Source organism: Volvox carteri (genome assembly GCF_000143455.1).
Source record: "Volvox carteri f. nagariensis unplaced genomic scaffold VOLCAscaffold_4, whole genome shotgun sequence".
Taxonomy (NCBI): domain Eukaryota; kingdom Viridiplantae; phylum Chlorophyta; class Chlorophyceae; order Chlamydomonadales; family Volvocaceae; genus Volvox; species Volvox carteri.
Genome location: NW_003307547.1, coordinates 1,179,009 through 1,206,162, shown reverse-complemented (window position 1 = coordinate 1,206,162; position 27,154 = coordinate 1,179,009). Strand labels below are relative to the sequence as shown.

Genomic DNA, 27,154 nt, shown 5'->3' with positions numbered 1-27,154 from the left:
TCAACCATCTTCGCACCTAAACTCTCGCATCTGTCTACGGCCGCTGACCTTCTTCTACACGCTAGTGCTTCGGCCAGCGAGCATGTCCTATTAGCAGGAAATTTCACAACCATACAATACTAATAAATGTATTATTCGGATTACAATAATTCACCGTACGCTACTGGCGGTAGCCTCGCGCGACAGCAATCGCTGTCACGCCAGCAATCTGTAAGGAACAGCACGGGCTCAATCAACCCCACCTCCGGGAGAGGTGTCCTAGACTCTTACTCGCAGCAGCCCGGGGCGCGTCCCTCCAGCTCCCAAGCCTATGGCCAGCGTGCAAGCCAGTCGGGCGCCGCGCTCTACAGCTGCAACTCCGGCAATGCTGTCGTTCTTCCAGGTAAGCATGCACAGCCGTCATCGGGGGAATGGCTTCGCGGCCCCTGGTCTCACACTCCCCCCTCCCAACATCCCCCCGGCGGCTCGCCCAACCTTTCCTCCCAACCCACGACCCACGCCCCATGGCTCGCTCAAGCAATCCTGGGTCAGCAGGGTCTGTCCAGGGAGGGCAAAAGGCCAAAGAAGCGCGGGGCCCCCTTAGAGAGATTTGATGCAGAGAGGGGGGTTAACGAGAACAGGGCGGTATGGCGGCAGGCGTGACGCAATGCAAGAGCACGGGCATACAAAAAGTCGCACACGCCTTATTGCCAAAGATCGCTATTTATGTATGTATGTATGTATGTATGTATGTATGTATGTATGTATGTATGTATGTATGTATGTATGTACCCCATCGAGCGGGTGTTACCACGGTTGTGTAGCGAGAGACCGCTGACTCATACGTCTGCAGCGATGACTCTCGTCCTCCGGGCGGGACGGGACCGCCGTGCACCGCCGGCCCCGGCGCCAGCCCCGGTCCGGTCTCGGGCCCCATACAGCGCGCGCCCTCTTTACCAATAGGCCCCTCCGTCTCCACTGTCCCGCCCGGCCGGCCCTATCCCTGCCGCCGTACCACCGCCAACTGCCAACCGCCAACCGCCTCCCATCCCTTCGTTGCAGGTGCTGCCCAGCGGCCGTCTGGATCGGGAGCCGGGTTGGCTTCCGGGACCAAGGTGCCCCTCTCGCAGCGGCTGGCGCAGGTACGACAACTCCCCTCCCGGGTCATACGGCCGTACCTTCTCTGTCTGGCATATTGCCAGACAGAGCTGGGGCGTTACGAAGTTGGGGATGGGATGGGAGAGGGAGCGGGAGCGGACCTGATGATGGGGAGGGGGGTTAGCTGGAGGTGGGAGGAATGGAAGGGAGGAGGGAGGGAGGGAGGGATGAAAGGTGGTCTCCTTCTGTGGGGGGAAGGGAAGAGACTGGGGTTTGGACGAGGTCCAAGATCCAAGATCCAAAGTGGGGATCTCTCCCGGAGGAAGAGGGGGTAGCGTAGGAGTACGATCAGGAAGGGGAGGGCTGGTCGCTGGGGACCCGTGCAGGGGTGTGTGTGTGTGTCTGTGTGTCTGTCTGTCTGTCTCGCCCCCGCAAAGCAGAGCCCCGACCAACCCCAAAAGCCAGCACCCGGTGCGACTTCACAAACTCATGCAGTCCCAACCACTCATTGCCGTACCAACCAATCATAGCCCAACCACATATTGACCTTCTCAGGGCTCCGTCCTCCTCCCAACCTCGTGTCGTACGTCTGCATGTGGTGTGTTTCGGGGCGGGCAGTACTGTACCGGTGGTCTGCTTCGACCGGTGGATCAGGGTAACACGTTGACCGTCCATTCACTCTTTCATGTGCTGAAAAGTGAGCGTTACACTGCGGTGGGCGTTACACAGTAACAACGCTCACCACATGCAGGGTTTATGAATGAAGGAGCTCTTCCCGTTTTGTCGTACAGGTCAAGGCTGTCTACTCTGCAGCCAAGCTAAGTCGAAGTGTAAATTCGCCCTGGGGTGGTGGCGGCGGCGGGGGCGGCGGCGGCGGCGGTGCACCGGGCCGTACGGCAGGTCAGCGTCCCATGGGCTTCACCTGCTACCTGTGTGGCCAGCAGTACGGCAGTCAGAGCCTGATGGTTCACATTCCGCAGTGTCAGAAGAAGTGGATGATGGTGGAGTCGCAGAAGCCGAGGCGGGAGCAGCGGCCGCTGCCGCCGGTGCCACCGGAGCTGGAGCGCGGGGTACTGCCCACACGGGCGGAGGAGGTGGATGAGTTCAATAGCAAGATGTATGCGTACTGGGACAAGGTGTCGCTGGTGTCGTGCCCCATCTGTGCACGGACATTTAGGTGAGTACGTGCCCATGGGTGGGTGTGTGCGTGTGTGCGCGTACTTCTGTGGGTGTTGTTGTTGTTGGGAAAAAGCAACACCCGTGCGGTAAGACTTAACTTAGGTGAGAGACCTGGACGGTTGGGTCGGTAGGTGAGGCGGTCGTTTAGGTTTGTCAGTGGGTGGGTGGGTAGATGGATGGGTGTCGCCTCTGCTGCGTGTGCTAGGTAGGTACCTCCGCAGCGGGCAACCACATGATCCTTTGACTGCCTGGCGCAGGGGAGGTTTAAATTCAAACTGCCCAAGTAATGTTTTTTGGATTTAAGGGGGAAGGGACGGTTCAAAATTCGAACAGCAGGTTGAGGAGGAATAGTTGGGGAGTGTTTTTCCCTAGGGGCCTAGGGGCTGACAGAACGGTAGGCTGTGCGGATGTGGGGATGAGAGCCGGAGGAGGTCTTGCTCGTGCCGGCTTAGTGTGTGCCCGTTTGTCGATGTGTGTGTTGTGTTGTTGTTGTTGCTGTTGTTGTTGTTGCACCCACAAGCGACCCCGTAAGGCTGGAGCACATGCACTGCGGTTTTTTGTAAGATGCATTGTTAGGGGGGAATGTAGCGGGGCTGGAGTGGGCAGTGTACCGCCAGCCTCTGGAGTGCGCGTGCAACACCAACACACCACCAACACCTCCATCACTACCACCATCATCACCATCACCACCATCACCACCATTACCGTCCACACCACCATCACCACCATTACCGCCCAAACCACCATCACCACCATTACCGCCCACACCACCATCACCACCATTACCGCCCAAACCACCATCACCACCATTACCGCCCACACCACCATCACCACCATTACCGCCCAAACCACCATCACCACCATTACCGCCCACACCACCATCACCACCATTACCGCCCACACCACCATCACCACCATTACCGCCCAAACCACCATCACCACCATTACCGCCCACACCACCATCACCACCATTACCGCCCACACCACCATCACCACCATTACCGCCCACACCACCATCACCACCATTACCGCCCACACCACCATCACCACCTACCCCATCGGGCCACATCTGAGCCGCCTATATCCCGGAGTGCCTCATGTCTCATCCGCACGTCGCAGGCGGGTTGGATTGGCTGTTTCGGAACCTTTACCCATGTCCCCCGTCCCATGGGTTGGTCTATGGCACGGCCTCCCCACCCCTGTCTATACCCCACGCGCGATCCTGAACAACCTGACCGTCATCAAGCCTCATACTCCCCTTCAGTTTTCACATTCCCCGCCCCACAGCCCCTGACCCCCACTACATCACCGCCCGCATGCAGGCCTGATGCCTTCCAACACCACGCCAAGGTGTGCACTCCGGACAATCCAGGGGGACCCCTGGGACCGAACAAACATGCGGCGCCGCCGCCACCGCGACCCACTTCAGCGCCGCGGATGGGCAGGCCTGGTGGTGGTGGCGGCGGTGGTTTTGGTGGTGGTGGTGGCGGTGGTGGCGGCGCCAGAGGGATTGCATCACCGGCCCGTACGGCAGGTCAGCGCCCCATGGGCTTCACCTGCTACCTGTGCGGCCAGCAGTACGGCAGTCAGAGCCTGATGGTTCACATCCCGCAATGTCAGAAGAAGTGGATGATGGTGGAGTCACAGAAGCCGAGGCGGGAGCAGCGGCCGCTGCCACCAGTGCCACCGGAGCTGGAGCGCGGGGTACTGCCCACACGGGCGGAGGAGGTGGATGAGTTCAATAGCAAGATGTATGCGTACTGGGACAAGGTGTCGCTGGTGTCGTGCCCCATCTGTGCACGGACATTTAGGTGAGTACATGCCCATGGGTAGGTGTGCGTGTGTGTGTTTATGTGGTACTATTATTGGGAAAAGCCAACACACTTGCGGTAACCTTAGCTTGGAGGGTCATCCGTCAGCACGGAGCTGCTTTCCAAATGGGGACGACCCAAATGGGGACGACCCAAATGGGGACGACTCAGATGAGGACGACCCAAATGGGGACGACCCAAATGGGGGCGACCCAAATGGGGACGACCCCAATGAGGACGATCAAAATGGGGACGACCCAAATGGGGACGACCAAATGGGACGATCAAAATGGGGACGAACCAAATGGGGACGACCTCAAATGGGGACGATCGAAATGGGGACGACCCAAATGGGGACGATCGAAATGGAGACGATCGAAATGGGGACGACCCAAATGGGGACGATCCAAATGGGGACGACCCAAATGGGGACAACCCAAATGGGGACGACCCAAATGAGGACGATCGAAATGGGGGCGACCCAAATGGGGACGACCCAAATGGAGACGATCGAAATGGGGACGACCCAAATGGGGACGACCCAAATGAGGACGACCCAAATGGGGACAATCGAAATGGGGACGACCCAAATGAGGACGATCGAAATGGGGGCGACCCAAATGGGAACGACCAAATGGAGACGATCGAAATGGGGACGACCCAAATGGGGACGACCCAAATGAGGACGACCCAAATGAGGACGATCGAAATGGGGACGACCCAAATGGGAACGACGACGATCGAAATGGGGGCGACCCAAATGGGAACGACCACAATGGGGACGATCGAAATGGGGACGACCCAAATGGGGACGACCCAAATGGGGACGACCTAATGGGGACGATCGAAATGGGGACGACCCAAATGGGAACGACCAAATGGGGACGATCGAAATGGGGACGACCCAAATGGGACGATCGAAATGGGGACGATCCTAATGGGGACGACCCAAATGGGGACGATCCAAATGGGGACGACCCAAATGGGGGCGACCCAAATGGGGACGACCCAAATGGGGACGATCCAAATGGGGACGACCCAAATGGGGACGACCCAAATGAGGACGATCGAAATGGGGACGACCCAAATTAGGACGACCCAAATGAGGACGACCCAAATGAGGACGACCCAAATGAGGACGACCCAAATGAGGACGACCCAAATGAGGACAATCGAAATGGGGACGACCCAAATGAGGACGACCCAAATGGGGACGACCCAAACTTTCCCGGGGTCTGAGCCCTGGATGTCCGGGAGACCCAGGGCCCCTATGGAGACAGCCGTGGGGTGCTGTCATACACCGCATGCTACAGCGCTGATGTAATATTTATATATGTGGCCCTCACCCTTAATTGCCATTTGATTTAATAATATTTCCCTGTAATTGCTCCATAGTATCAATTTATGTCTCGCTCATGCCGTACCCCTCATGCCATACCCTGCATGTTGGGTACTGGGCCTAATTGGTGCCCCTTGTGGGGCCACTTGTGAGGCTACTTACATTCCTCGGGATTTTGCAATCAGGTGATACATACATACATACATGCATGCATAGATAACTAAACAACCTGACCGTCATCAAGGCTCATACTCCCCTTCAGTTTTCACATTCCCCACCCCACAGCCCCTGACCCCCACTACATCACTGCCCGCATGCAGGCCTGATGCCTTCCAACACCACGCCAAGGTGTGCACTCCGGACAATCCAGGGGGACCCCTGGGACCGAACAAACATGCGGCGCCGCCGCCACCGCGACCCACTTCAGCGCCGCGGATGGGCAGGCCTGGTGGTGGTGGCGGCGGTGGTTTTGGTGGTGGTGGTGGCGGCGGAGGCGGCTACGGAGCAGGAATGGGTGGCCGGCAGCCGAGTCCAATGCGCGGTGGCGGCACACCGCCTCGCCGGGAGGGCGAACGGCCCCGCGCCTATGTGTGTTACCTGTGCGGGCAGCAGTTTGGCAGTCAGAGCCTTACCATCCACATTCCGCGGTGTTACGAAAAGTGGCTCAAGGTGGGCTCACTGGCCGGTGTGTGGAGGTAGCCCTGGATGCCCTATGGAAGCCCTGTCTGTCTGTCTGTCTGTCCATCTGTCCGTCCCTGTCTGTCTGCCTGTCGCCTGTCTGTCTGCCTACTGAGTGTACGGATTGTTATCCGTCTGTCTGTCCGTCTGTCTGTCTGTCTGCCTGCGTCTGGGTTGGTGCGCCTCAGCAAGCGTGCCCTTGGACTTGTTCCGGTGGTGCTTCAGTGTGGGAATGAGAGAGAGAGAGAGAGAGGGGGGGGACTGATTTCGGAGTCGCCGGTGGCGATCTTTCCCTATCTGTCTCTCCCCACTAGCTCACAACTTCCAACTCCATCTTCACTCCACCGCCGTTCTTGCATCCTTCTCTTCCCCTTCGTCCACCCCGGCACACCCACCCAAACCCACCCTCACCTCGAAGGTGGAGGCAACCAAGCCACCCAAGGAGCGCCGTCAGCCGCCTCCGCCCCCCCCGGAGCTAGACCAGCCGCTGCCCACCACCTCCCAGGCCATCGACGAGTTCAACTCCCGAATGTTCTCGTACTTTAACGGAGCGAGCCTCATGCCGTGCCCCCACTGCGGCCGGACAATGAGGTGTGTTGAGGGGGTGTGGGTGGTGGTGGGGGGGGGGAAAGTGGGGTTGGGGGGAGGAGTGCACAGGGGATGCGCATCAGGGGAGGCTTACGGCGGAATGAGCACACGTACACATCCATAGATACATACACACACGCACACACACACAAACGCGTCCATTTCTTCTTCTGGTTCTTCTTGTTGTCGTTCCTGCTACAATGCTGCTGCTGCTGCTGCTGCTGCAGACCGGAGGCGCTACGGCACCACATGAACGCCTGCACGGCCGAGAAGCCCATGGCCAGGCCCGGTGGTGGCGGTGGGGGCGGCGCTGGCGGGGGCGGCGGCATGGGTGGGGGCGGCGGCGGTCGGTCTGCTGCCGGCGGCGGTGTTCGTGGCGGCGGTCCGTCCGAGTACCCGGAGGAGATGGACTCCCCGGGGGAGTTGGAGATGTGCGCGAACTGCGGCCGGAAGATGAGGTGGGTGCTGGTGGCGGGTGGTAGTGAGGTGGATGAAACCTTGGCTGCTGCAAGGGTGACTTGCAGTGCGGCTTGTTGCTTTCATACGTCGCCTGTCGTTTCCTGTCTGCAACTGTCTGCAACATCCTTCTACCGTCGTACTGTCGTACCTACCTACCTACCTACCTTCACGTCGTGTGCTGTCTTTGTGGGCGGTGTTCTGTACCTCAGTTGGTGCTCCCCCTGGTGGAACCCCCTCACACACCCCCCCGCGTTCGCTTGCCCCGCTTTACCCCGCACAGACCGGATGCCCTGGCAAAGCACCAGAGGATGTGTACGGCAGACAAACCCATGAAGCCACTGCGGCAGGCAGGGGGGGCCCCGGGGGGGGGAGGAGTGCAGTCGGGGACGGCAGCAGGAAGGGCGGCCGCCGCCGGCGGCGGTGGTGGTGGCGGCGGGATGCACAGGAACCAGGTACGACGGGTACGACAGTGTACGACTGCGAGTCAATATGGCACGTGCCGTGGTTCCTTAAAAGAACCACACTCGTCATCGGAATAAAGACCCCCGGCCCGGTTCATCGGCTGCTCTGTCTGTGAGCTCCTCTGCTGGGTGTTCCACGCTCCTGATCATGATTATGTTTGGTGACTGCAGGGAGGTGGCGGCGGCGCGGCCAACGAGTACGACGCCTACGCCGCCGACGGGCCGGAGCCGCCCAAGGCGTCGTACGACCTACCGCCTGACGCGGTGGGATACGGCGACGATGATGATGGAGGGGAGGTACGCGGGGGGGGGGCCGGGGGGGGGGAAACCTGGCCATGGGGACTGAGAGAAGTCCCGTGAGTACCGCATCGCGATGCCGTACGGTGCACAGAAGACAGGTGGTCCGTTCGAATCCTCCAAACGGTTTTTATCCTCTTTTGACTTTCGCTTTGACCTCTTTTTGACTCGCGGTCCATGAATCAGAAGCCTTCTGGCTCGTCTGGGCTTTACGAGCTCATTTGCGGGCTTCGTGTAACACAACACCACCGTATGATATTTTTTTTGATATTATTCAAATAATTTGTTTGGTAGTTTTATCTTCTTCGTGTGGTGTACTATTGGAGGTTTGATGTACTTAATATAATACTATATACATATGTAATATATAAATTATAAACGTGTACATATATAATACAATATATATGTACATATATTATATATATATATATATATTATATATATTATATATTATATATATACATATATATATTATATTATATATATATATTATATATTAGTGGTATATGCAGTAGTAGGTACATATATAACTACATCACTATGCATGAAATATTATTTTGTTCGACTCTGTCGAGGCTGAGGCTGGCAGTCAAACACACAAGAGTCATACCTTCCCTGTACCCCATCGTCGCCTCCCCAGCTGTTCCCCCTCCTTCCCCCTCCTTACTCCCCACTCAGGCCAGGGTGCAGTGTGGAACCTGCGGACGGCGATTCCTGCCGCAGGCGTACGACAAACACGCCCGTGTGTGTTCCAAGGTACGACAAGGAACCCAATTCCCAACCCCCGGTGTCCCCCCGAGGAAACTTCCTCTCGGTCGGCTTCCACTTCCCGGGGCATCGTCCTCCGGCGGGCATTTGTTGCTTTATATTTTCTGTTGATGATATTCCGTTGTTGAGGGCGATCGGTGAACAAATCCTAAGTCAATCACGGAGGCTCAACGAGCATATCTGTTATGAAGTAGGCTGTGTGCCTCTGCAGGCAGGACTTGTGCTAGTTACCCGGCTTGCAGCGCCGTACGTAAACGTCTAGTTCAAAGCAAAGATTTGATGATTGTAGGATTTGAGAACTTGCATGATCCCCCCTTCTATTCAACCAACCGATGCGTCACCGATGCATCAGGTATTTGCTGGGAAGCGCAAAGTCTTCAACAGCGCAGCAAAACGAGTCGCCGGCACCGAAGCCGCGGCGTACTACAATCCTCGTACGGCACAGCGGCCTGTGCCGCCGGCGGGCCCGGCACCGTCAGGCGGCGGTCGGTCGCGACCGATGAGCGCCATGGGCCGCGGCGGCGGCGGCGGCGGCGGTGGCGGCGGTCGGGGTTTTGGTGGTGGCCAGCCGAAGTGGAAGGCGCAGGTAACCCGGACGGGCAGTTTGCGGGGTCGATCTCACGATTTGCAGATCTCGACGCTAGGAGGCCCAAGCGGACTCGGAATCTAGTGCAGTACAATGTCGTACAGCAGGTTGTACCCGGCGCCCCGTTTTCCTCATGTTTTCCCGTCCCTACTCTCCTCTTCCCTAACTCTTCGGAACCTCCCCAAAACCCTAAGTCCTTTCCTCGCCTCTTCCAAAAATTCCTCTTTACCCCAAAGTAAAACCCTTTCCCCCCGCCCGGGCCCCCCGCCAAAATCCAAACTACTCTGCAGAGCGACCAGCTGCGACAAGCTATGCGGGATATGCGCAAGGTGGGCGCTGCCCTCGCCCGCGGGGAGGACATCCGCAACATCCCCTACGTGCCCTCCGCACCTGACCCGAGCCTGGTGCAGTGCCCCAACTGCGGCCGCCGGTTCAACCACCAGGCAGCTGAGCGGCACATCCCGCGATGCGCTTCCATCATTTCCAAGCCCAAATTCCTCAAAGCAGGAAGTGAGTGTGTGTGCTCCGGGACGGGCTAAAAGTTGCACAGCGGGTTCAGCTTTTTTAGGGTTTTAGGGCTTGGGGTATTTTGCATATGGCTCGGAAGATTTACACACCACACAACATGGGCGATCGTGAGAAGGGGGTGAAGGGGTGATAAGGTAAGGAGCGGGAACGGTAAAGATAGGACAGACGTTGTCGTACATCTGCCGTACGTCTGCCGGGGCCCGCTCACCCGCTCATAGCTCCTTTGGATCCGCACCTGGTACCATCGTACAATCCATTACCCTCTATCTACCTATCTATCTGTATATCTATCTATCTATCTATCTATCTATCTATCTATCCTTATGCTGCCTCCGCTTCCCGCCTCCCACTCATCCCCCGCACCCCCCGGACCCGGTCCTGACCTCTTCGGTTCGTTTTGGGGCTGTCCGCGACCGACGCCACAGCTGGTGGCGCCGGGCGAGGAGCGCCGGACAGCAAGCCGCTTCCGAGGTGGTGATACCGCCGCCACACCGACCTTTCCTCAAGGCTTCTTGCAGTGCTCTACCTACGTTTCTTCGGCGTTTTGCAAATATCCTCGCAGTTCATTGCATAAGATAAGATCACGCGATGATCCACACACAGACACATATATTCCCACATAAGCGACCCAGGCACCTTTTTCGGAGCAACGGTGGGTACTATCTCGCGAAACGTTACCCATGTCGTCGGCTCACCACGCGTGAGTTGGTTAGGGTGGTTGGTTGTTGTTTCGGAGCGCGCGGCGGTTGGTTAACTAGCGGAGGGGCGCTACAGCGGGGGCTATAACCACACTCGTATCGCCACAGCGGTGCGCGCGTGGCGGACACCTGATCGGGAGGGTTTGTTAGGGTTGGGGGCTGGGGGAAAAACGAAAGCGATGGATCCCTGCTGCGGAACGGTGGATTCCTTTTTGTCGCCTTGCTGCGCCTTATTGGCTTTTATTGTGCGCGCTGCATTCAGATGCGCGTGGTTTGGATGTCCTTTGATTCGCAGCTACGTGTGGGTGCGAATATTGTGTAATTCCATGTGCGGTATTCCATGATGAGGTGCGCTGCGCGACGAGGGAGTGATGGGAAGTGGGGCTTGTAGCAGGAACGCGGCGGCGTGTGAATGTGCTGGAACTCTTCGCCCTTAACACCGGCCGATGTCGATGTCGATGATGTGATGTATGTTGATGTTGTTACAGGGTGGTTAAGCTTCACCAGTGGCCTCCTTCCCGAGGCAATTCCCTGCTCTCCCCTGCTAGTGGGGCACCCTAAGCCATTCACCCCATCCGACTTCAGAGTGTACTCTTTGAGTTTGGCAACTCACCACCAGCATCCAACCAAATCTAGCGGATCAACGGCGCCTCAACTTAGTTCCTGGTCAGCTCGCAAGTTGATTTTATCACGTCCTACACCGTCCACAAGATGGGGGGCCACCTCCCATTTCACCACCTCTCAAACACCCGAGAGGTCGGCAGGCGGATTTGAACCCGGGTCGACCGGGAGCAGAAGTCAGGCCTTAACCTCTGCCAGCCGCCTGCCTGTATGATGTATGTGGTGGTGGGGTTTTGGTGCTGCAGTGTGCTTGTTGTGGGCTGCAGTGAGATTTGCTGACTGCCCAAACTGTTTACTGCGCGCCAGCAGGTCTTTGTCGGCGAGAGCCTTGATGCCTTGATGTGTCGAAGCGCAGGAACCAAGGGCCAAGAGCTCGTGCAAGCAATATGCCCTTGGCTCCGAAACGTACGGGAGTGGTTTGGTTGAACGAACGGGAAGGGAAACAAGAACGAGGTTTTAACGAACGAGGTTTGGAAGATGAACCTGGAACACTGGAAAGAGTTCCGTCGGATGGACTGATTGCTGGCGGGATGAGGCTTCGTGCCGCTGGGCGCTCACAATTTAAAACTTGCACCATGACCACTAAGCCGAATGCTCGCCATTGCAAATGCAACCAAACCAGAAGGGAGATCACAGCAGGCAAAGCACTCGCGCATGAAAAATTGAATGCTGCTTTAAAAGACGATCGAAGCATTTTTTTAGCTGACGTACCAGCATATGCTGCCACGCCTTCTCCGGTCGGACACGCCTCAAGCCCAACGCAGTAGCTCATATCCATATGGAGGAAACCAACCAAACCAACCCGCACGAGGCGCGGGTCGGTTGGCTGGCATCACAGGATTTTACAAACAACTCTCAAAGCGACAATACAACTTGTTATGGAACAGTTTTGGTTCCGTTTCGATCCAGGCAGCCCTTTTATGAACAGGGTTTTGGGACAAGTCGTACAATCTGCATGACCTGTCTAATTATGTCTCCTTAAAAGCTCATGCAGAGATCTCATGCAGAGAGCGCGCAATTCCACCTTTGCTTCAGTTAACTCGCACTACCACATACAGGCAGCCCACACATACAGAATTGGTTGGATGCTGGTGGTGAGTTGCTGAACCCAACGAATACATTCTGAAGTCGGATGGGGTGAACGGATTAGGGTGCCCCTCTCGCAGGGGAGAGCAGGGACTGCCTCGGGAAAGGGGCCCGCTGGTGAAGCTTAACCACCCTGTAACGACATACATACAGCCACGGACGGGCCGCCTCCACTACTTCTCCACTACTCTACCCCGTTCGAGTCGTCGTTCGCTCCATGCTGCCGGTGCTGGTGCCGCAGCTCCTAGGTTGCCGGCTCCAAATCTCTGAGGCGACCACGTACTCCTCCAACGTCACCGCCCTGCCGCGCCGCTTCACCCCACCCGTAGGGCGCACTCTCACCCCTCCGACATCACCATTAGCACCGTCCCCCTCTGTCTCCTCCCTCCGCCCCTCTCCCTCCTCCCCATCCTCTTCCTCCTCTACTAGCAAATGCCCGTTAACGCCGCGCTCCTGCTCCAACACAAATACGAAGATCTCAAGACGTCTTGATAGTACAGTTGCGCTGCCGCCGCCGCCGATGCCGATGCCGCCGCCGCAACCGGCACACACCGGCTGTCGCTGCGGCTCCTGCCCGGGATTGTCCACAGCGGCAGCACCCTCGCAACGAATACCGTACTCGGTCGGCGCCGTACTGTTGCCGCCGCAAGTACGGCAGCTATTTGCCGCCAGGGCCTCCGCCGCCGCCTGCGTGACGGCTGTCCGCAGCTCCTCCGCCTCCCCCAGGTGGTGGCGAGGGTCACGGGACGGGTCGTGGATGTACGCCAACCCCACCATGTTCTCGTACGACAGCGCCGCACGCAGCTCGTTCCACTTGGGGGCGCGGTGGTCCGGAATGTCCGCGGGAGGCGGGGTGGGGGGAAGTACGGCAGAACGCGGGACTGGAGGTGTCACGTCAGGTCGATAGGGTCGTACGTACGACGAACCACTGGCGAATGAAGCAGACACACCATCGTGAGTGAGGGGTAAACGATACGTGGCAGAACGCCGGGGCAAACCTCGGTCACCATCGCAGAAATAAACGATTAGCAGCAGCATTACAATACATAAAATCATCGCAAACATTTTTTAAGGTATATAAGCAGACACAGAAGCAACGAACAAATTACAGCATCCAGTGTATTAGCTGTTGTAATGTCATGTGGCAGCTGCGGCGGAAAGGCGATTCAAATGGCGCCAAGCTGGCGCTCCTGAGAGCTCCTGATGGCTCTCGCGGGAAGGGACGTCGATGAGCAGCCAGTTGCCCGCCTTCACACGCCTCCCTGCTTTCATTCGCCTCAACCAATCCCCCCCGCCCACACACCTCTCTACCAATCCCTCTCGATGCGAAGTATCTCTCACGCATTGCGGTCTGGAACGGAGCCCATGTTACAATGTTACTTAGCTAGCAACGTTATAACCCGAACATCGGAACCTCCTCCTCCACCTAAAACGACATACATACCCGTCTACCTGGATACCGCGGGCCTCCGCGTCCGTGGGTAAGTGAGGCGGCGGCTGGCTCTCGCAGTGGCTGCGGAAGTCGAAGTCCCCGCTGCGGATGAGCTCTGAGGGGCCCGGGCCCGCGGGCCAGCAGTCGCAGTAGCTCACGGGCGGTTGGCCGCCGGCCTCTTCCGCGACATCCGCCATATCGTGGTGGGCGAAGTAGACGAAGGGGCCACTGGGGCAGCGCCGCTCCGGGGGCTTGGAGGCCTCCAGCCGGGCGTGGGACTGCCAGACCAGCTCCAGGTCGTGCAGTGATGCGAAGACGGTGGCGTGGACACGGCCCGAGTCGCCTGGGATTCGTGTAATGCGTGTGCGTGGGGGGATGTGTATGAGGGGGGGATGTGTATGAGGGGGGGATGTGTGTGAGTGGGGATATGTGTGAGGGGGGAAGGGTTGGCGGGGAAGCCAGGAGAGAGATGAGGCAGGCCAGGAGGTGATGACGGTCGGGATGGGAGGGAAGGGAAGGGAAGGGTAGGGAAGGGAAGGGGCTGGTGATTGGTCTTTGGTGATTGAAAATTCCCGGAGGGCGGTATCGTGGTGGCGTGTGTGGCTTGTTGTAAGGGGGGGGTGGCCGACACATGCATGGTCGGTGGGCGACTGGGTGGTTCCTCCGCGCGATGCGCAGATTTTATATATTGTCCTCTTTTGCTGCATCTTTTACTTTTGCGCGGTGCTGAAGACCCAATTATGCAGCAGCATTGTGAGGCCAGTGCGAGGGGCCTGTGTTGGCCGGGGAGCAGGTGCAGGAATATACGCCAACCCCGTGCAAGGACTGGCCCTTGAGTGCCAACAAAGTTCTCAGCTTGTAATCAGGCCTACCAAACAACAAGGTTGTACCATAATAATAATAATTGGGAAGCGAGCTTTAAATGCGGGTTTGTTCCTGTGCGGCAGTAATATGTTAACATGTACGGCCTTAGATTAATTTTGAAGAAGCCTCCACATGACGTCCTTGCTGTAAGTAATTTATTTAGGATTATATTCCTTGTCTGTCGCGTCCTCACCAAAGCGCGCTACGCCGCTGGGGATGCGGCGACCCGTGGGTCGGTGTAGCAGGCCCTTGTAGAAAAGAATGCTCCCGCTCATCAGCGTGTGACTGCAAGGACACATTAGTTGAGCATATGCGCATCGTGCCAGTATACAGCAGCTAGTATAGTGACATGACGGACGTTTCTTTGTTGGTTAATTTTAAATCCAACAGCTGTGACGCATAAAAGCCTAAATTTACTTCGCGGCATGACTATTGGTTTGCCATCCAGTTGTTCCATCAAGTCAAATTATTCGGTCTTGCGCAAATCAGCTTCACGGTTCCTGCTTCTGGTTTCTGCTTGTATCTTATATGTCGCCGTCACTGGCAGGGTCAGGCTCCCCTTACTGAGCAGCCCCGCACCTGTCCTTGAAGCAGCAAGGTCTCTCGCATAGCTTAAACAGCGGAATAGAATGAACAACAAGCCTGTCCTGGGTGTAAAGCTGGTATATTTGTTCAGGCGAGGCTCCAGAGATGGATTGCGGGCCGGCAGGAGAACAATTGCCGAGGTCGCTAGTGGCCATGCCTTGGCAATTTCGCGGCTGTGACGGCCGCTGCCGGCTGCTGCTCGCGGACGACACCACCTGCCGGATGCCAGGCCGAATTACCCCGCTGCGCTGCTGCTGCTGCTGCTGATCGGCGCCCAGATGGTTCCGATAAGTAAAATGGATGCCACGACGACTATCGTTAGAGCAGGGAATATTATTCAGGTTTATTTCAATCCCCATAAGCCGTTACATCAATGCAACAGCCACAAGTAATATCTGAGTTCTAGGTAGGATTAATGTTCTATGGTTGCATTTTATAATATTAGCACACGTGTCAGTACGTAAGGCCTCGCAGAGCGAAACGTCAGAAAGATAGTGGTACAAAGCGTATGGAGGCCCGTCAACCGTCGACTCACACGCTCAATCCAGCCCAGGGTGCGACTCGCCGCCTGAGCGGCCCATCTTAACAAAACATACAGAAAGAGAACAAGGAAACATCTCGAGCGTTTTCTCAACGCTCCAACCAAACATGCGTCACCGCTTGCAACATGCAGCAATGTAAGATTCAATCGCTAATAGCATTATCTAAAGGAGCTCCCGGGCCTCCCGCGAAAACATCACATTTTAATACTATTGCCTCTTAGCTGATAACCTCGCGGAAACGTGACAATGCAAAACTATCGCTAGCAGTCGAAGGCCGCCAACACAACCATTTACTGTCCCTCTCATGACTTTTAGACAGTAGACCAATGGCTCTACAGTGACATATATCATAGCAGCTGCAAAATGAAAAAAGTACAAGGCGCGCACTCTCTCGCCCTCCCAGGAAGCACGACTCGCATTCCTGGGGGGATATGCCCCGCTCAAAAATCCAAGCGTTTGTGATAATGGCTGTCCGGTCCAAGGAAGAATGGCTTTGATAATATACATGTGCATGGTACGCGGCTGTGAATCGCTTCCGGCCTTCAGATGCAATCACCATGCAGTAAACGTGCAGCCTAGGATGCCTGAAAGCCGCCACCGCACTCAGCGGCAGAATCAAAGCCATGTCAAGTTGGAGAAGTCGTCTTTCAATCCACTCAAGTTCAGTCCAGTCAATTTTTTAATTCAGCTCAGAACACGATGGCGCGTAAAGGCTATGAGAGCAGTATACAACAAACCTGTAGCCAACCACAACACGCCATCTGCCATCTGGCTTTCACCAACCTGGCTTCCAGCGCCTCTCCACACACACGTAAGACGTCAGACATAACCCCGCAGCGGTATTGCGCTGCCGCCTGCTGCGCCGAATGCAGCATAAACTGCGTGTGCAACGCAAGTGCTGCTGACCAAAATCAACAACCTAGATCCCAAACCCAAATCAGCGCTGCCTCAGCTCACCCCAAAGCCACGTCACACCCAGATCACAATTTTCCTCCTCCTGTGACTGGCACGACTCAGTCATACGCCTGTCAGACACAACCCAATGAGCCTCAGACGATCCTGCGGAGGCCGCATCCATCTTGGGGTTTACCTCAGGGCTCACGATACCCTAAGCCCTATAAACCCACGGACAAGAAGAAGCCCACGCCCGCGCATCCAATGCCTGGCCGCTGTAGCTTCCTCTCAGAACAGGAACCTAACCCAGCATGCGAGCGTGTACTCCCTGCGTGTGCATGTGTGTGTAAAAAAGCAGATAGAAAAATGCAGCAGCAGCAGCAGCAGGCCTCGGGAGTGCAGTGACGAAAAATCCTCACACATCGCTAGGGAGGTAAAAGCTGCAACAGGGCAAAACATCGACCGCAGTCGGCGCCGTCAACCCCCCCCTCCCCCTCCGTACACACGTGTCAACTCTCCGCAGATGTAACGTTTCATGCCGCAGCATAAAGCCGGTCCATTACCGCCCGGGATCCTTTCCGCAAATCAAGATGGATTATTCATCAATAGATTAGTTGTCCTCCCCAAGAAAGAGACGGAGGGAATCGTTTAGAAATCGGCAAACCCGCCAGCTCCCAAGTCCATGCTTCCCCCCAGCTTCGCCCGCAAGGGAGCCCCCAAGTGGTGCTCCGGAAGCTCCCGTACAAGCAACTCCGCGTCGTCATCTGACAAATGCGGGCCGTACTGGCCAATCACCGCACTCGCCACACGCGACGCAAACTCCCCCGCGGTACGAATGTCGTACCCCGTCAATAAAGCATAGAGCCATCCCGCCGCGTAAGCGTCACCGGCGCCGCACGTGTCCACAGGACCCTGTGGCAACCAGTACGGCGGTACGGCATGAATCTCGCCCATGGCGCCAATGTACGACCCTTTGGATCCTGCCGTAACTACGACCATGGGACATAGCTCCGCAAGCGCCGCCGCGACGCGAGCGCCATTACTCACGACGGCCTCTTCGCTGCTGCTACTGCCGCTGCCCTGCTCCGCTTGTAGACCCACCAGCGCCGACGCCTCGTCTTCGTTGGTGAAGAGCAAGTCAACGCCGTGTGAGAGGACCCGCAACATAGCCTCTCTGTGGCGTGAAACGACCCCTGGGTCACCCGCTGTCATGGCCACCTGCGCTCCTGCTGCATGTGCCAAGTCCTGCACTTGCCGGATATACTCCTCCGCGCCAGGCATCTCCCATAAATAGCCCTCCACAACCACCATACGACTGGCACGTACGGCAGTTCGTATTCGTTCCGAAAGCACCAACGACTCCGAAGTGAAAAAGGATAGGAAAGAGCGCTGGGCGTCAGGCGTTGTCAAAACCATGACGGTTCCGGTATGGCCGTTGCTGCTGGCTATGGCTGGCGCTGCCGCCGCTTCTGAGTCCTGCTGATGCTGATGCCGCAATTCTTCTGGGTCTTCTCGATACGGGGAATGTGGGTGATGATGGTGGTGGTAATGGTGCTGCTGGGTCTCCAGAAGGCAGCGTACTCCAGCTCTTTTCATTTGGCTGTTAAAAAACTGCCCGAGAGTGTCGGTGCCAAGGCTGCCGCCCAGCAGCACGCGGACATCCTTAGCGGCCGCGCGGGAGAGCTTCGCAATGCCGACTAGCGTGTTGGCCAGGGAACCACCGGCGCTAACCTGAAGGTATTGGGAGATCCAAATAACGCGGTAGTTTGGGATGGGACGCTCAAGCAGGGCATACATGTGCAAATTAAGGGCGGTTCTGGTAATTAACGATCGGGGGATGTGGTTGCCATGCAAAGGACCAGATGCTGCAGCAGCGGACTGCTGCCGTCGCCAAGTGCAGCTTGAACTTATACAATGAGGGTTTTGGAATATGACAATAACTATGAGAACAGAAAATGTATGGATGACTGACTGTGATTGGTGGCGACAGCGAGCATGCGCTCACCTGGCTGGGTGCGCCGACGTCGTCGAGGGTCTCCATAATCGAGGCACGCTCATCTACTGTAATTACCCTGCGTATAGTACATTACACGTTTGCAGGGCGCGGATGGGAAAGGTGAGCACGGTAGCCACCTTGCAGAATTAACCACAAGCAAGCCGTGGTCCACCGCCACCACAAAGCCACCATGAGGAGTCCGAAATTTTAAATTTCTTTACAACGTGTTTTCTTTCAAGTTCCATCTTTTAGCAAACGATGAGTTTCCGCAATCTATCCACCCACCTCCGGCCTCCTTTCGGCACGTTAAACTGGAACAAGACGTCGTCGGACACGCTAGAGCTTAAGTCCACAATTGCCTGACCAAGGCCCAGGATATCTGATTGGAAGCCCGACGTCAAATCAGGCCGTGGACCAAAAGAAGTCGGCTGTGTCCCTGGTTGCTGAATTGGGACAGCAGCGGCTGCATTAATACTGTTTAACCTTGGATGAATGCACATGAGCTGTTTCGTGCATCCTCGCTGCGCCGTGACGCGCCGCAGGATTCTATTCGGCGCTGGTACCGCGCACCGCGGGGAAGTGCTGGCAGTCTCAGCGCAACGGCAATGCGCCCTCATGGTTGTAATGTGTCAGAATGAAATATAGAACAAAGATGATAGTTGCTCTGAGTAGTCTCAACCTTCGTCGCCCGTGGCGACAAAACTACTTAACCGTACACCGTACAGGTGGTTCAGGTGGCTACCGCAACAGCTGTCACAAGTTGGCCCCAGGTCGGACAGGAGGTGGAGCTGCATGTTAAGTTATTTTATTGTAATGGCTATCCTAGCATCACGTAAAATTTTGCCTCAGCCCCTGTAATCTCCTAAAGCTTGTCACAATTCGGTGCATGGCACAGAAAGATTAAAACAACAAAAAAGTTAAAATTATTACAAGGACTTGTAGCTTGACTTTGCTGCATAATATGGGTTGTAAGTCTAGGTTTGCAGCGTAGTGGAATCGAATCGTCAGTTTGTTACTTCTCCGTAGCACGCCTAACACCGCTACCCTTGCATCATAAACCTACTATCAAGCGTACATGACACATGATCTTAACAGGCGTGGCGCTTGCAGCGTGCGCAGCCCTCACGCACACGGCGATCGACTCGACCCGCAAGTATGCCGCAAGTATCATTGGCATTGCGCCAGATGGCTTAGTCACCGTGCCAGCGCTGCTGGACATGGTCATTTCCTGCGCGGGCGTTGCCCTGACGGGTCGATGGCGAGGTACCATCAAGCATCCCACGCTGTTCGCGACAGCTACCATCACCTCCTCACTTCTGTTGCTGGTCTCCCGCTACATGTACCAGCGTGCCATACAACTCTCCCCGCTTAGCCTCACTATCCCCTACCTGGCCTTCACCCCAGCGATCCTCATAGCCACAGCATACATCTTCCTGGGTGAGCACTTCTGGGCCCACTCCGGGAAAAATGCTGCTTGGGCGAGTGTATGTGTGTATGTGTGTGCGTATGTGTGTATGTGTGTGCGTATGTGTGTATGTGTGTGTACCCCCAAAAAATATGGTCTCATTCCCGCACAAAAGGGCCGCGCTAGGTCCCAGAGTACTGCTCAGAGTACTGCTGCCAATATGACATCATGAATTCAAATAGGAAAACGGATACCTCGGGCCTCAGGAGGATCACAGTGCTTAGATCACGGTGCGAAGTAGTACCACAGCGCACGTCTTAACAGCGTCTTACCTCCTGCTTCCCTTCTCCCTCACCCGTCCTCGTACTTGCTACCCAAATCGGGTGGTAAACCCCCAGGAGAGCTCCCCAGCCCCACCGGCCTCGTGGGTGTCTGTGTCGTCGCCATGGGAGGCTACCTCCTCAACCTCAGAGCTGGCGGCAGCGCCGCCGCCGGCAGCGGTAGCGGCGGCGTGGCGGCGAGTGGTGGAGCCGCCGGAGCCGGCGGCAAAGCCTCAGGTCTGACCGCGTCCTCCTCCCTATCCGCCCTTGCGTCAGCGGAAATCTCTGGCGTTGTCGTACAAGTAGCGGCGACGGCGTTGCCGTCAATGGGTTCGGGGACCACCTCTTCCGCTAGCGGCGGCGCCGCCGGCCCCGCCGCCGGGTTTCTGATGCAGCGATCGGCGTCCGTCGCCACAACTTCTGATCTAGAGACTGGTGGCGTGGGGGGAGCCGGAGCCGGAGGGGCCCCGGGTGGCGGCGGCGGCAAGCGCGGCAGCAAGGGGCTTTCCGTACACCACAGGCGGCTGCCTAGCGCCTCCGAGCTGCTGATGCTGCGGTCGTCGTACCACCACCAGCAGATACTGACGTCCTGGCAGCAGGAGCCAGGGACGTTACTAATGATAGGTGAGTGTACGGCAGGCGTGCGGGGAGCTGTGAGGGAAAAAGGGGAAAAGAGCAAAACCGCCAACTGGTGTACGGGGGCTGGATCGGTGGTTGGGTGTGTAGCTGGATTAGCGGTTGGGTTGGTGGTTGGGTTGGTTGGTGGGCCCTGGGTCCACAGCCCTGGGGCTAAAAGAGCAGAATGGTTTTATAGCCAGCGGTTAGAGGGGGGGCTGGGGATCGAGGGATGACGGTGGTGGTGATAATGGCGGTCGGTGCGGTTCGGTTGTGCTAAGCTGCCCCCGCTCCCCCGCTCCTAGGAGCACCGTCATCGTAATCCCTCTTCTCATGCTGCGTCAGCCTCCCCCCCCTTTCCCCCGGCCCCCTTGTGGTTGGTCTTCCCCTCCCCCCCTTCATCAATCCCTCCCCATGGACCCGACTGCATCGCCACCATGAATTCCACCCTCCACCCAAACCGTCGACAGTTGTCTCTTTCCCCAAAAGTAGTTATAAGACCCATATGGCGTTCCCCTCTCGCATCCCCTTGTACTGCTGCTACTGCTGCTACTGCTACTGCTGCTGCTGCTTCAGGGGTGGCCATCATCTGGTCCGTGACTGCCTCCCTGGACAAGCTGGGGGTGCTGACGGGACCCTCCATTTGGGTTTACTTTGCAGCCCAACGACTAGTCATCGGGCTGGCTTCACTCGGCTACATCCTGGCCACCTCGCCGCGCTTGTTGCTGCTGCTCCGAGACCACCCGCTGCTGCTGCTTTTTATTTCGGCCCTGGAGCTTGCGTCGGTGCTTTTTTTTCTATTGGCTGTACGGCACCTCCTGGTGTCGTACGTTGTGGCGATTAAGCGTTGCAACGTGTTGTTTAGTGTGGTGTTGGGGGCGGTCGTGTTTCGGGAAAGTGTTGGCAGTCGGCTGCCGTACGTATTTCTGATGATGCTGGGAATGACTGTCATTGTGCTTGAACCTGGCGCGCGCAGCTTTGTGCAGAGCCACACGTAACGGTTGGGAACAGGAGGAGAAGGAGGAGGAGGCGGCGGCGGAGGAGGAGGCGGATTGGGGGGAATGCTTAGGGGGTTGGGGGCCGCCGTTTTTGTGCTGCAAGCTTTTTGTTATGATGACTTTTATTATTATCTTTATGATTTACATGTTATGGGAAAACAGCTTACACGTATGCATGTATGTATGTATGACATGACGCAGTACGTGAGGGGATTACGGCGAGACGGGAACCCATTCGGCGTGTTGGAATGGGGATGAACTCCTCCTCCATGGGGCGTCGTGCGGGAAAGGGGGGGGAACGTTGTACTCGGGAGAAGAGCTACACGATTGGGGGAGGGGTTGAGGGTTGTGTTGATTACGCGGTGTGGGACCTAGGCGGGGAAGTACGAGTGGCTAAAAACGAGAAGGCATTCTCTACCAACAGCTCTTCGGGTTTGGCTGGGAGCTTGTCATGAATTATTGTACTGATTCCTTTGTGTACGGTAGATGTGTGCGATGGAGCTTGCAAGGGTAGCTGGAGAGATTGTGATCTCTCGCCGTTTTGTGATCCGTTGCAAGGTAATGACAAACGTTTTGTGAATGAATGGCCGCATGCAACCGAGGAAAGTTGCGTATATATGAACAGAAACATATTACAAATTACGATATGAGAGGATTGCGGGGTTCAACAGCTGCGTGGTTGCTCTTTGGAAAATTTTAACTGTGCACATGCGCCCCTCCTTATCCACATGGTGTGTGTACAGAAAGGTCTTCGTCAGGTCGGCTATATCAAACAGGGTTCGATTACGCGACGATTCGGCTTCTGGAATGTGGATCTTGCGTTGCAGCTAAAGAAGAACCCAAAGCAGCCATTGCAAAAGTACACATAGATGATGCCCATGATAGATTTCAAGCCATGAAACTTTCGCCTTTGCTCTGGGGAGCACTACCCACGCTCAAGAAAACGCATTACACAGTCTTGCGATTTGCAGCTTTCGCAGGCTTTGCAACCCTCCTTTTTTACTTGGTTGGAAACACAGTTAGCTTTATAGTACAGGTATGTGCCAAAGCCGGCCTTGCAGATAAGTAGTAGTGAGGCTTCTAAAATGCTGTACTATTTGCTGCGCATAGCTGTTCGAGCTAAGTTCATCGGAAGTCTCCAAGTTCGTAAAGGTCATCGCGGCTTTGCTTAACCGGCCTAACCTTGGTGAGTCAACTTACATGATATTGGCGGCCCAAGGAGAACGGATCGTTAACTGCCTAAGAGTAAGAACAGTGTGAAACCTGTTGAACCCTTAGCAGAGCGTTGCACAGACGTCGACCCCGGGGTCGCATCTTGCGGCAGACGAGTTTAGCCCGTAAGCCTAAGGCGTGGGTACATCATGAATTCAAATAAAGCACCTTTCTTGCAGTATTTTCCCTAGCAGCTAGAAGCTGCAACAAGCCATTTACAGCCTTCTAGATTTTTCCAACTGCCTACTACAATTTCCCGTCCTCCTGCATGCCCTCCGTGGGCTCACAAGGAAATCCATGCTCTTCCAGTCCTTAACCAAAGACTTCCTCCAAACTCAGTCCTTTGTCATCGTTTGCATCATACATCCAGAACGCTTTTCCCTTCCAGAACTCCATTGTTACCCTCCAACTCCATCAAACCCCCTACCTATCACCAAGCCCTCAGGCTAACGCCCACTCACTACCGTGTCCTCATCCCGTAACCTTCCGTGCACGAGTACGACAGATCTGGAGTTTCTCCCACAGGAGTTCGAGGACTTGACCCCCAGCCCTGATGGCGTGTACTCGTACGCGCCGGGCAGCTACAACCCCCTTCTCTTTCGACGTTCCGGCACGGAGGCTGATCCGGGAGCTTGGCAATGGAGTGATGATGGTCAGCACTGGTTCGCAACAGACAACGTCCGGGAGGTGAGGTTTTCTACCTCAGGAAGCTTCCGACTGCTAAGGGGAGCTGTCCCTGGTCAGAGGGGTAAAGGCCACACACCGATACCGAGTAGAGCACCAGACAGCCTCCCTGACAAAACACACATGTGCGTGTGTGTTTTTGGTACGTGTGCACACGCGCATGCACACACATGCATACGTTCGCGCTTCCTAATCCCCACACTCTCCCCCTTTCCCCCGACTGGTTAGCTATGCCTTGCTTACTTCTGGCGCATCACTCTTTCCTTGGCATCATCTTCACACGCTCGTGGCTCGCTTCGTCTTCCCCCCCACCCCGGCCCCCGGCCGATAAACTGCATCCCCGCCCAAACCCGTGTGTGTGTGTCTACAGAGCCCACACGGCTTGCCCGAACCGCCCGCGTTGGTATTCATTCTAAGACTCCACGTCGAGTACCTCATTCGCCGGCGCCTCGCCAATCCAGCCGTACTGCACCGTCGCCTGCCTGCACCGCTGGACTTGGGCACCTGTCCGCGTGGCGTACTGGACGCAGCACCTGAGCCGTTGTGCTGCCCCATCTCCCACAGCGTGATGCGGCTGCCCGTTGTGTCGCCCAGTGGTACGACATTCGAGTACGACTGCATCCGAAGGTAGGGGGCAGGTAGGGGGATGGCGTTGGGGCAATCCCCGGGGACGGAGAGACAGCCGGGGAGGAGAACTTGCAGGCATAGGGTTTTGGGGTGAAGTCGAGGTCCCCTTGAGAAGAGTTAATGGTGGTGTCGCAACCGAGCCTGTTCCTGGTAATTCCCGGATCTAGCTGGTTTGAGGGTCCATGTGTGTTTCCCGTCCCCCTGGGACCACCCAGTTCCACCTTCTTCCGCCACCTCTTTACCCCTCCACCGACAGCATGCGCTCGCGAGCGGGCGTTGGCGTGCTCTCGCGTTCGAATGATAACGCCAAGGGTTCGCTTTGTCTCCGTTTATCCTCCTCCTCCTATTTCCTGTCCTGCACCCCCTTAGGTGGGCTCAGCGGCACAACACCGACCCGGTGAATGGCGCCCCCCTGGCGGAGGGCGACCTCTACCCCAACTTGGCACTGAGGGACATCATCGAGCGCTGGCTGAGACAGCAAAAGTCGTCACAGCAGCAGCAGCAACAGCAGCATTCGGAGATGGAGCAAAAACCGCAGGAGCAATTGCAGGGGCGGGGGACGGAGAAAGAGGAGGATGACGACGAGGAGGAGGGGACCTCTGAGGAGGCTGAGATCTGGGCACGTGGAAGACCTGAAGGGGCGGGTCGAGGTGGAAGGCGAGGGGAAACAACAGGAGGAGGGCAGGGGGAGGTCGCTGCTGCAGGGGGTCCTGGGCGTGAAACGCTCGAGGAGGAGGAGGTGGAGGTGACTGCGGACACTGTGCATTTAGCTGACGAGGCGGTGGGAGGGTTTGAGGGAGCGGCGGGGAAGGCGGGCACGTTGAAGGTTGGTTCTCGTGGTGGTGATGGTGGCCGCGGAGGGTCGGGCTCGGGCTCATTTGGTGGATTGCTGCCCCATTTGGTGGATTTGAGCTGATGGGCAGTGGTGGGTTGGTCCTGATGTGGCATTGAAAATGTTCCCGCAGGGTTTTGCAGGGGTAGCACTTGGGGTTGGATAGTTAACATGGGTTATGGAAAAAGAGAGCACCAGGAGCCATCGTGCACTAGGACGACGTGTGGGTAGTACTGTGTGCATGCCGACACGCGCTCGCCGCACATGTGTACATACATACTTACGCATTTACATGTACTGGCATGTACTGGAGGGCAGTAGCAGGAGGTGCGATCGTGGAACGATGTGTCGCAGGGCACGATAGAAGGGACATGTGGGTCAAGAAGTGTTTCGACACATGTTTCGATCATTTTTCCCCCGGGGCTCCCAACTCGGACTTAAAATGGGTCTGGTATCGGATCTGTCTGGACTGTTCATTTGCCCCGTCGCGGCATCTCTGAACGGAGGAAGGGTGTGGATCGGAGGACGTATACACGCTCCTGGAACACCGCAGCAGCAGCCCAGGGAGGCACCCCAACACCGCAAAAGGGGAAAGTCCCCGGGCCTGAGTCTTCCGATTGCCATCTACGGACGGATGTGGTTGGGTCAGGTGGGGTATGGCGGTAGACGTGGCATAAATGCTCAGGTTTGCGAAGGTTGCAGCACGGCAGAGTCAACGATGCTGATGGTGTTTAGAAATATCCCGCCACGGCAGATGGGCACCGACCTGCGCCAGTACAACGACTGTATACTGAAGATAAAAGCACGTTTTGTAATGCATGCGTGATGATGCCACGGGTCCAGGAGCTCGGGGCGTCAGCAGCGGCACACGTGAAGAAGACGCGATGAATGTTATCGGAAAATTTTCTGCTAGGGAAAGGAAGAGGTGAATGAAATGTCGCAAAGCGATGTGTGCATGTATGCAGATTCTCTGCAGCACCAGTACTACATGGAGGTGAGGTGGATGAGGACACGGAAACCCGTCTGCCCGAGCACTGTCTCAGTGCACTGCCCAACCAACGACACCCCGCAAGGCCTGCACTTTCCCTCCGCCCTTGGACGGTAGTATGTAGGAAGGTTAGCCGTGGAAGGCTATCCAGCTCCCCCACACGCACGCAGAAACAGCCAAAGCCGCCACAAGCGGCAGTGCATGTGGGCCAGTGGCAGTCGCAGCCACGAAATTTCTACCGGCGCGGGGCGTCGTACCCTGCTGGCGCGGGACGTCACTGAACAACGCTGCCATATGGGACCCGGTATGGGCGTTCACATCGACGACATCGAAAACGGAGATTAAGGCAGGGGAGGAGGCGGCAGGGAAAGAGGCGGCAGCGGAGGGGGGCCAAGGGAAGAGGCGGCAGAACCAATTCTCAGCTCAGACTGAGGCCGAGTGGGTTTATTAAATCCCGCAAGGAACCAGACAAATTGGTAGGTAGTCCCATTTCTGCTTTTAGCCAACAGCCGTCAGGCAGACCGGTGTTAAGTGCCGATGTATATCTTAGCCAGGTTGCATACCATAGGAATGACTTCAAGGCTGTTATGGGGCGCGCATCATTAGGATGCTTTGTTATAGGTTGCTTATTGTTGTGCGTGCGCGGCTAGGACCTTGCCTGCTTGCTTGCTGACTCTGCCCTCATGCCCTTCCTCCATGCACAGGACGACTTCTTCACAAACATGCTGCTCTGGTCCTGTGTATGGTCATGAGCATGCATGGCGACATCAAAACGTGAGAAGGGGTTTGGCACGGGCATCCGAGCCTGTACGGAATGTACAAGGCTGGCACTACAGCCAAGTTGAGTTGTCCACCAGAGACTGACTAACGCACAACGCAATGCATCCATGCATGCGTGCGTGCACCTGCTGCACCTAGGCCTGCAGAAGCACCTCCCACAGGCTCACGCGGCTGAGGGGTGGTGGCGCCCCAGCCCCACACCGA

General features: G+C 56.5%; 4 protein-coding genes across 4 annotated transcripts; 2 read left to right on the top strand and 2 right to left on the bottom strand.

The window, feature by feature from the left end:
* Positions 1-126: 126 nt before the first annotated feature.
* On the top strand, positions 127-10,249 carry VOLCADRAFT_87026 (uncharacterized protein; the record flags this gene model as incomplete). Its single annotated transcript, XM_002946885.1, has 13 exons — positions 127-382; positions 1,042-1,121; positions 1,869-2,254; positions 3,579-4,067; positions 5,727-6,075; positions 6,503-6,675; positions 6,900-7,130; positions 7,412-7,583; positions 7,764-7,889; positions 8,568-8,645; positions 9,010-9,243; positions 9,534-9,753; positions 10,197-10,249. 13 exons carry the CDS (start codon positions 127-129, stop codon positions 10,247-10,249), a joined length of 2,847 nt encoding a protein of 948 aa, XP_002946931.1.
* A 2,116-nt stretch (positions 10,250-12,365) lies between these two features.
* On the bottom strand, positions 12,366-14,771 carry VOLCADRAFT_87025 (uncharacterized protein; the record flags this gene model as incomplete). The annotated part of the gene is made up of 3 exons (XM_002946702.1): positions 12,366-12,989; positions 13,629-13,951; positions 14,666-14,771. The coding sequence occupies 3 exons, from the start codon at positions 14,769-14,771 to the stop codon at positions 12,366-12,368; spliced, it is 1,053 nt and encodes a 350-aa protein (XP_002946748.1).
* Positions 14,772-16,830: 2,059 nt separating this feature from the next.
* On the bottom strand, positions 16,831-19,111 carry VOLCADRAFT_103178 (uncharacterized protein). Its single transcript, XM_002946701.1, has 3 exons — positions 18,775-19,111; positions 18,499-18,565; positions 16,831-18,224 (listed from the first exon to the last, which is right to left on the bottom strand). Exons 1-3 carry the CDS (start codon positions 19,104-19,106, stop codon positions 17,142-17,144), a joined length of 1,482 nt encoding a protein of 493 aa, XP_002946747.1. The 5' UTR covers positions 19,107-19,111; the 3' UTR covers positions 16,831-17,141.
* Positions 19,112-19,486: 375 nt separating this feature from the next.
* On the top strand, positions 19,487-26,922 carry VOLCADRAFT_103177 (uncharacterized protein; the record flags this gene model as incomplete). Its single annotated transcript, XM_002946884.1, has 8 exons — positions 19,487-19,926; positions 20,293-20,838; positions 22,571-22,686; positions 22,938-23,013; positions 23,545-23,726; positions 24,094-24,350; positions 24,720-25,176; positions 26,875-26,922. The coding sequence occupies exons 1-8, from the start codon at positions 19,572-19,574 to the stop codon at positions 26,920-26,922; spliced, it is 2,037 nt and encodes a 678-aa protein (XP_002946930.1). The 5' UTR covers positions 19,487-19,571.
* Between the last annotated feature and the right edge of the window lie 232 nt (positions 26,923-27,154).

What these genes read in the sequence shown, in the direction of transcription:
- VOLCADRAFT_103178 (XM_002946701.1), bottom strand. Translation starts at nt 19,106, where the DNA reads ATGAGGGCGCATTGCCGTTGCGCTGAGACTGCCAGCACTTCCCCGCGG. An exon ending in GTGCCGAAAGGAGGCCGGAG is followed by an intron (nt 18,566 to 18,774) that starts GTGGGTGGATAG and finishes TACTATACGCAG; the next exon opens with GGTAATTACAGTAGATGAGC. An exon ending in ACGTCGGCGCACCCAGCCAG is followed by an intron (nt 18,225 to 18,498) that starts GTGAGCGCATGC and finishes CAATACCTTCAG; the next exon opens with GTTAGCGCCGGTGGTTCCCT.